At 43.4% G+C, this 9,665-nt stretch overlaps 1 protein-coding gene across 4 annotated transcripts in view; it reads right to left on the bottom strand.

Annotated features, from left to right (window-relative positions):
- Positions 1 to 8,359: 8,359 nt before the first annotated feature.
- The window catches only part of LOC140731986 (uncharacterized), a 41,244-nt gene continuing 39,938 nt past the window's right edge, over positions 8,360 to 9,665 (bottom strand). For all 4 annotated transcript variants that reach the window (XM_073054041.1, XM_073054043.1, XM_073054042.1 and 1 more), the window contains exon 4: positions 8,360 to 9,112. In XM_073054041.1, the coding sequence (XP_072910142.1) occupies positions 8,711 to 9,112 (402 nt within the window). In that variant the 3' untranslated portion in view covers positions 8,360 to 8,710. The remainder of the gene's footprint in view (positions 9,113 to 9,665) is intronic.

Here is a 9,665-nt window from a genome sequence, read left to right as displayed (position 1 = left end):
AAAGTCTGTTCAGTCTGCACTCCTCTAACTATGGAATCTCCTATCACCAATGCATTCCTTCTCTGCTCCTTTCCCTCTCTGCTCCTTTCCCTCTGATCACAACACTCCTGGTCTCTGATGCTGATCCTCATAGGTTCTCTCCCCACCCCCCACCCCCAACAGCAACCAAAACGGCATTCTTGTTATTGAGGGGAATGGCCGCAGGGGTATTCTGTACCGACTGCCTATTTCCCTATTCCTCTCCTGACAGTCAACCATTCACCTGCCTCTGGTAACCGCAGGGTCTCTGCCTCCCTGTAGCTCCTATTACCTCCTCAATTTCCCTAATGAGCCAAAGGTCATCGAGTTGCAGCTCATTCTCCAAGGAGATGCAGCTAGGTGCACCTGGTGCAGATGTGTTTATTTGGAATGCTGCATGTCTCCCACATCTCACACAGAAGAAAAAAATACAGCCTTTGGAGCCATTCTTACTGTCCTACAGATTAAGGATGAGCAAGATAAAGCTTACCAGATACTTAGGTCACCCAAGCCTATTGGGCCAAAGCCAAAAGTCTCCCCACTCCAACACTGGCTCACTCATACAATGGCCACTCTGCTTGTCTCTGCTTTATTTTTATCTGACCTTACAAATGAATCCTGAACTCCAATGTGATAGTTTATTATCCCTCGTGGCTGATTTACTATCCCTGTCAACCCCATTCGCCAGCCTTCTGCCCTTACTAATCAAGAACTGACCAATCTCTGTTTAAATACACTCAAAAACCTGGCCTTTGCTTCTGCCTGTGGCAATGAATTCCACAGATTCACCACCCTATGGCTAAAGAAATTCTCCTCATCTCAGCTTGAAAGTGAAGTCCTTCTATAAGAGGCTGTGCCCTCAGGTCCAAGACTGCCCCACCATATCCTCTTCACATCAACTCTCCCAAGGCATTTAAACATTTGAATTACATCATTCTTCTAAATTCTAGTGAGTACAGACTCAGAGCCATCAAATTCTCCTCATATGTCAACCTTTTCATTCCAAGAATCACTCTTTTTAATGTCCGGTGGATACCCTCCAATATCAGCACATCCGTACTTCAGTGTGTTTTCTTAGAAACCTCTAAATTCAGTCAGCTTCATCACAGGCAATAGCCTGCCCAGCATCCAGGACACCCTCAAAAGGCAGTGCCTCAAAAAGGTGGCATCTATCATTAAGGACCACCATCACCCATGACATGCTGCCTTCTCATTACTACCTTCAAGGAGGAAGTACAGGAAGACACACACTCAATTCTTTAGGAAGAACTTCTTCCCCTCTGCCACCAGATTTCTGAATGGACAATGAATCCATGTACACTACCTCAATAATTGTTTCTGTTTTTGCTCTCTGTTTGTAATACTTAATTGTTTTATTGAACTTATAATGTTCAAAAAATATTATGGATTGCAATGTACTCCACAAAACAACAAATTTCACAACATACACCAGTGAGATTAAACCTGATTCTAACTCTGAAATGCGGGGCCACCAAAACTGCTCACAATTGCTAAGCCCACTGACCCATATATTTTTGGGATGTAGGCAGGAAACCGGAGCACTCAGATGTGACAGGTCAGAGACGTGCAAAATCCACACAGACGGTACGCAAGATTAGGACCAAACCTGAGTCTCTGGCGCTGTGAGGTGGCAAATTGACCAGATGCTCCGCTATGCTGTCTGGAATTTGGACTTCTGAAACCTTGTATCCTACTGTTGAAAGGCACTGGCGTTTCCACACCAGGCCATGATGCAGCATGTCAGTATACTCTCCACTACTCTGCTATAGAAGTCTGTCAAAGTTTTAGATGTCATGCTGAATCTCCACAGACCCCTAAGGGAGTAGAGGCACTGCTGTGCTATCTTGATTATTGCACTTACGTGCTGAGCCCAGGATGTAATAACAGCTGGAAATTTAAAAATGCTAACCCTGCCCACCCCGATTCTCCGATGAGAATTGGCTCATGAACCTTTGGTTTCCTTCTCCTGAATTCCTCTTAGTAAACCTCTTCTGCACCCTCTCCAAAGCCTCAAATCCTTCCTATAATGGGACGACCAAAACTGTACACAATACTCCAGATGTGGCCTAACCAGAGTTTTATAAATTTTCATCATAACCTCTTGACTTTTGAATTCAGTGCCTCGACTAATAAAAGCAAGCATTCCATAAGTCTTCTTTGTCGACCTGTGTAGCCACTTCCATGGAGCTATGAACTTGGAACCCAAGATCTCTCTGCTCAGCAACACCGCTAAGGATCTTGCCCTTAACAGTGCACTGTCTCCTTGCAGTTGCCCTCCCAAGGTGCAACATCTCACATTTATCTGGGTTAAACTCCATCTGCAACTGATCTATTTTGTGCTGTATCCTATGCCAGTCTTCTACACTATCCACAACTCCTCCAATCTTGGTATCATTTGCAAACTTACTAGCCCACCAGCTTGTTGGCGTAGTGGTTAGCACAATGGTTTACAGTAACAGCGACCTGATTCAACTTCCACCACTGCCTGTATAGAGTTTGTACGTTCTCCCTGTGACCGCGTCAGTTTTCCCTGGGTGCTCTGATTTCCTCCCAGACTTCAAAGACTGGTAGGTGAATTTTCCATGGTAAATGTCCCATGATTAGGCTGGGATTAAACTGGGTGATTGCTGGGCGACGCAGCTCAAAGGACCGGAAAGACCGACTCTGCTGTATATCAATTTTTTAAAAATCTACATTTTTATCCGGGTCATTCATATACATCACAAACAGCAGAGGTTCCAGCACAGATCGCTACAGAACAACACTAATTACAGACCTCCAGCTCAAGTAAGTCCCTTCAACCACTACCCAAATAGCTAATTCACCATGGATCCCATGCATCTTCATCTACTGCATTAGCCTTCCGTGAGAGATTTTGTCAAACACCTTACTAAAATCCATGCAGACAACATCCACTGCTCTACTTTCATCACCTTGTCAAAAACTCATTCAAGTTTTGCAAAAAGGAGGAGGTCATTGTCTACGGAGTCTCTGTGGGTGGAAGTTAGGAATAGGAAGGGGGGTCAATAACTCTACTGGGTGTTTATAGACCACCCAGTAGTAACAGGGACATCGAGGAGCAGATAGGAAGACAGATTCTGGAAAGGTATAATAATAACAGGGTTGTTGTGGTGGTAAGTTTTAATTTCCCAAATATCGATTGGCATCTCCCTAGAGTGAGGGGTTTAGATGGGGTGGAGTTTGTTAGGTGTGTTCAGGAAGGTTTCTTGACACAATATGTAGATGAGCCTACAAGAGGAGAGGCTGTACTTGAGCTGGTATTGGGAAATGAACCTGGTCAGGTGTCAGGTCTCTCAGTGGGAGAGCATTTTGGAGATGGTGATCACAATTCTATCTCCTTTACCATAGCATTGGAGAAGGATAGGAACAGACAAGTTGGGAAAGCGTTTAATTGGAGTAAGGGGAAATGTGAGGCTATCAGGCAGAAACTTGGAAGCATAAATTGGAAACAGATGTTCTCAGGGAAACATGAAAGAAACGCGGCAAATGTTCAGGGAATATTTGTGTGGAATTCTGCATAGGTATGTTCCAGTGAGACAGGGAAAGGATGGTAGGGTCAGAAACTGTGGTGTACAAAGGCTGTTGTAAATCTAGTCAAGAAGAAGAGCTTACGAAAGGTTCAGAGAGCTAGGTAGTGATAGAGATCTAGAAGATTATAAGGCTAACAGGAAGGAGCTTAAGAATGAAATTAGGAGAGCCAGAAGGGGCCATGAGAAGGCCTTGGCAGGCAGGATTAAGGAAAACCCCAAGGCATTCTACAAATATGTGAAGAGCAAGAGGATAAAACGTGTGAGAATTGGACCAATCAAGTGTGACAGTAGAAAAGTGTGTATCGAACCGGAGGAGACGGCAGAGGTACTTAATGAAAAATTGCTTCAGTATTCACTACGGAAAAGGATCTTGGCAATTGTAAGGATGACTTACAGCAGGCTGAAAAGCTTGAGCATGTAGATATTAAGAAAAAGGATGTGCTGGAGCTTTTGGAAAGCATCAAGTTGGATAAGTCACCAGGACCAGACGAGATGTACCCCAGGCTACTGTGGGAGGCGAGGGAGGAGATTGCTGAGCCTCTGGCAATGATCTTTGCATCAACAATGGGGATGGGAGAGGTTCCAGAGGATTGAAGGGTTACCTTATTTGTGGATGTTGTTCCATTATTCAAGCAAGGCGATAGAGATAGCCCAGGAAATTATAGACAAATGAGTCTTACTTCAGTGGTTGGTAAGTTGATGGAGAAGATCCTGAGAGGCAGGATTAATGAACATTTGGAGAGGCATAATATTAGGGATTGTCAGCATGGCTTTGTGAAAGGCTGGTCATGCCTTATGAGCCTGAGTGAATTTTTTGAGGATGTGACTAAACACATTGATGAAGGAAGAGCAGTAGATGTAGTGTATATGGATTTCAGCAAAGCATTTGATTAGGCTTATTGAGAAAGTAAGGAGGCATGGGATCCAAGGGGACATCGCTTCGTGGATCCAGAACTGACTTGCCCACAGAAGGCAAAGAGTGGTTGTAGACGGGTCATATTCTGCATGGAAGTCAGTGACCAATGGTGTGCCTCAGGGATCTGTTCTGGGACCCCCTACTCTTTGTGATTTTTATAAATGATCTGGATGAGGAAGTGGAGGGATGGGTTAGTAAATTTGCTGATGACACTAAGGTTGGGGATGTCGTGGGTAGTGTGGAGGGTTGTCAGAGGTTACAGCGGGACATTGATAGGATGCAAAACTGGGCTGAGAAGTAGCAGATGGAGATCAACCCAGGTAAGTGTGAGGTGCTTCATTTTGGTAGGTCAAATATAATGGCAGAATTACTGGTAAGACTCTTGGCAGTGTGGAGGATCAAAGGGATCTTGGCATCCGAGTCCATAGGACACTCAAAGCTGCTGCGCAGGCTGACTCTATGGTTAACTTGTACATACTGTTCGGGTCAAATTTGACCCATTTTGACATTTGGCAGCAATAAAAACACCCTAAATGCCATTTTTTTTAGCCGAAATTTGATGACTTTTCCTAAAGTGACCCAAAATGTGCAAAAATGAAGATATTTTAAAATGTTATACAGGTGCTACAAATTTTTGTACATTGAGGCTGTTCCGGGTCAAATTTGACCCGTATCTATTGAAATGGATTTTAGATCTCTGAAACATTAATTAAGGATTTATTAATCCCATTTATTAATGTCAGATAGGCTATTTATACATTCTAAATAGATCTGTGGTTCAAAATTTGGTATAGACACTTGTTATGAAGGGATTCTTGGGCCCGGTGAAAACTGACCCGTACCATACTGTGCAGGTATAGAATATGAACAGTATGTAAGGGTTAAGAAGGCATATGGTGCATTGGCCTTCATCAGTTTTGGGATTGAGTTTAGGAGCCGAGAGGTAATGTTACAGCTATATAGGACAGGGAGTACTGTGCTCAGTTCTGGTCGCCTCACTACAGGAAGGATGTGGAAACCATAGAAAGGGTGCAGAGGAAACCTACAAGGATGTTGCCTGGATTGGGGAGCATGCCTTATGATAATAGGTTGAGTGAACTCAGCCTTTTCTCCTTGGAGCGACAGAGGATGATAGGTGACCTGATAGAGGAGAATAAGATGATGTGTGATGCATTGATCGTGTGGATAGTCAGAGGCTTTTTCCCAGGGCTGAAATGGCTAGCACATGAGGACACAGTTTTAAGGTGCTTGGAAGTAGGTACAGAGGAGATGTCAGGGGTAAGTTTTTTACTCAGAGTGGTGAGTGCGTGGAATAGGCTGCCGGCGACGGTGGTGGGGGTGGATACGATAGGGTCTTTTAAGAGAGATGATGCTTAGAAAAATAGAGGGCTATGGGTAACCCTAGGTAATTTCTAAAGTAAGGACATGCTCGGCGCAGCTTTGTGGGCCGAAGGGCCTGTATTGTAGGTTTTCTATGTTTAAGTTGGTAAGACACAACCTGCCCCACACAAAGCTATGCTGGCTCTCCTTAATTAGGCCATGGGTTTCCTAATGATTATATATCCTCTCCCTAAGAATTTTCTCCAGCAATTTCCCTACAAATAACATGAGACACACCGGTCTATAGTTCCCACAATTTTCTCTTGTTCCCTTCTTAAATAGTGATACAATTTAAGATACACGTGCCTATCTAAGTTTCTTAAATGTCCCTACTGTATCTGCCTCCACCACCACCTCTGGCAGGGTGTACCATGCACCCACCATTCTCTGTAAAAGAAAAAAAAACTACCTCTGACATCCCTCTATATTTTCCTTCAATCACCTTAAAGTTGTGACCCCTCGTATTAGCCGTTTCCACTCTGGGAAAAAGCCTCTGGCTGTCCACTTGAACTATGCCTCTTATCATCTCATGCACTTCTATCAAGTCACCTCTCAGCCTCCTACACTTAAAAGTGAAAAGTCCGAGGTCGCTTAGCCAGTCTTCATAAGACATGTTCTCTAGTCCAGACAGCATCCTAGTACATATCCTCCGCACCTTCTCAAAATCTTCCAAATCCTTCCTTTAATGACCAGAGCTGAACACAATATTCCAAGTCCAGTCTAACTGGGATTCTGAGGTGCTGCATAGCTTTTGAGTTCAATCCCCTGACTAGCAAAGGCCAACACACCATACACTGTCTTAACAAACCTGTCAACTGGCACTGTTTTGGTAATATTTGGATGTGGAGCCCAAGATCCCTCTGTCATTCAGAGATGTTCTTCTGCACACCACTGTTGTAACGTGTGGTTATTTGAAGTACTGTCACTTTCCTGTCAGCCTGGCCATTCTCCTCTGACAGCTCTTATTTGCCCACAGAACTGTCACTCACTGGGTGTTTATTTTTGTTTTTCACACCATTCACTGTAAACTCTAGGGACTGTCGTGTGTGAAAATCCCAGGATATCAGCAGTTTCTGAGATACTCAAACCACCCTGTCTGGCACCAACAAACATTCCACGGTCAAACTCACATGATCACATTCCTCCCCCATTCTGATGTTTGGTCTGAACAGCAACTGAACCTCTAGATCATGTCTGCATGCTTTTACACATTGAGTTCCTGCCAATGTGATTGGCTAATTAAAGGTGGAGAGGGTTAGCAACTTTAAATTCATAAGTGTTGTTATTTCGGAGAACTTTTCCTGGGCCCAGCACATAAATGCATTTAAGATGAAAGCACGGCGCTGCCACTACTTCCTTATGAGTTTTCAGAGATTCAGCATGACATCTAAAACTTTTACAAACTTCCATAAATGAGTAGCGGAGGGTATATTGACTGACTGTATCACAGCCTGAGATGGAAACACCAGCGGAATGGAAAAACCAACAGAAAGTAGTGGATACAGCCCAGCCCATCATGGGTAAAGCCCTCCCAATCACTGAGTACATCTGCACGAAAAACTGTTGCAGGAAAGCAGTATTCCTCAACAGGCACCCCCCACCACTCAGGCCATGTTCTCTCGTCACTGCTGCCATCAGGAAGAAGGTAAAAGAACCTCAGGACTCACACCATAAGGTTCTGGAACAGTTACTACCCCTTGTCTATCAGGCTCTTGAGCCAAAGGGTATAACTTCACTCAAGACTTCACTTGCCCTATCACTGAAATGTTCCCACACCAAATGGACCCACTTCATCTCATGTTATCAATATTTTATGCTTATTTATTACTTCTTTTTGTATTGGTATAATTTATTGTTTCCTGCACTCTGGTTGAACACCCTACCGGGCGGTCTTTCATTGATTCTGTTATGGTTATTTATCTATAGATTTCTTGAGTATGCCCACAAGATAACAAATCTCGGAGTGTATGTGGTGACACATGATAATAAAATTTACTTTGAACTTTTGTATATTTAACTGTGTGTTAACTTTATGTCAACTGTATTTTTATTTGTTCAGTTAGGAATACAGCGCAGAATAGGCACCTCCAGTCCTTAAAGCCACGGTACTCAGATTAACCCTAACCTAATCACAGGACAATTTACGATAACCAATTAACCTACCTGTGGAAGGAAATCAGAACACCCGCAGGAAACTCATACATTTCACGGGGAGGACGTACAGAGACTGCGCACAGGAACAGCGCCAGAATTGAACTCCGATTTCTGGTATGTCCTGAGCTGTGTTAGCATCGCGCTGACTGCTTAACTGTAACTTCTCTATCTACAGAATATATTTAATTATCCATTGACATGATTGTGTTAATATTATTGTGTTGTATGTGATACATGTACTGTGTTTTGCACCTTGTTCCCAGAGGAACGTTGTTTCATTTAGCTGTATACGGCTTTATGACAATAAACTTGAATGTGATCAGTTTCAAGAGCCTTTTAATATCGCACAATAAAGTAGGACAATTATTTTTTTGTTTAGAGGCAACAGGAAAACAGTGCTCTAGTAAACCCCCTAATATTCTATACACGTGAATAGCAAAATACAAATTAATATTGGAATTTACGAAAAACAAGTAGAAATTTTAAAATAAAGTGAATATTCACAACTATTGGATTTAAATGCATAAGAATGGGTGACCGCACTTTAGAAGGAATAATTGACAATCGCCAAACTATGAGGTTGTCCATAACCCTCAGAAATACTACCCTTCATCACATGGTTCAGAGCGTCCCTACTCACTACCTACTTCATATCTGCAGTTTGCACCTCTTACTCCACTGTAGAGCCCGACGCAGAACTGGAAAGTGATACTCGCTTCCTCACAAGATCCAGTGCTGCCTGTTTCTCCTTGAGAATTTCCTTCAAGCGATTAATTTTCTCGTCTCGCACAGTGTCGTCCACTTCCAGAGGGTTTTCCTGCTCGGGAGGGTAGAAGTAAAGTTGTGGCTGGTGGTGCAATAAGAGCAGACAATGTGGTGATGTCTCGGCAGAGTTTCCAGACTCATCATTGGTCGGCCTTTTGGCATTAAGGAGCCCGCACACTTCCCTTTCGGAATTCACAGAAGTTTCAGAAGTGATCTCTTGGTGAAGCTTTCTCCTCTTGTTCGGTCCACATTTATCATCGTCCCCATTAGAGTTTTGCCAGCCGGAGCTCTGAATCTCAATTTCAACCTACACCACACATGGAAACAAGGTTAGAATATAAGAACATAAGACACAGGAGCAGAATTAGGCCATTTGGCCCATCAAGTCTACTCCACTATTGCATCATGGCCGATTTATTATCTCTCTCAACCGCGTTCTTCTGCCTTCTCCCCATAACCTTTGGCACCCTGACTAATCAACCTCCACCTTAAATAGATCCAAGGCTTCATCTCCACAGTTCTCTACGGTAATGAATTTCGCAGATTCACCACCTTCTAGCCAAAGAAGTTCCTCCTTATCTTTGTTCTAAAGGGATGTCCTTTTATTTGAAGGCCGTGTCCTCTAGTCCTAGACTCACCCACTTTAGGAAATAGCCACTCCACATCCACTCTATCTAAGCCTTTCAATATTTGATAGGTTTCGATGAGATTCCCCTTCATTCTTCTGAACTGCAGTGAGTACAGGCCCAGAGCCAAAAATGCTCTTGTATGTTAACCCTTTCTTTCCCAGAATCATTCTTGTGAACTCCTCTGGACCCTCTCCAGTGCCAGCACATCTTTTCTTAGATAAGGCGCCCAAA

This window comes from Hemitrygon akajei, chromosome 8 (assembly GCF_048418815.1).
Source record: "Hemitrygon akajei chromosome 8, sHemAka1.3, whole genome shotgun sequence".
Classification (NCBI taxonomy): Eukaryota; Metazoa; Chordata; class Chondrichthyes; order Myliobatiformes; family Dasyatidae; genus Hemitrygon; species Hemitrygon akajei.
Note: the sequence above shows the minus strand (reverse complement) of the source record. Positions and strands in the feature narration are given on the sequence as shown.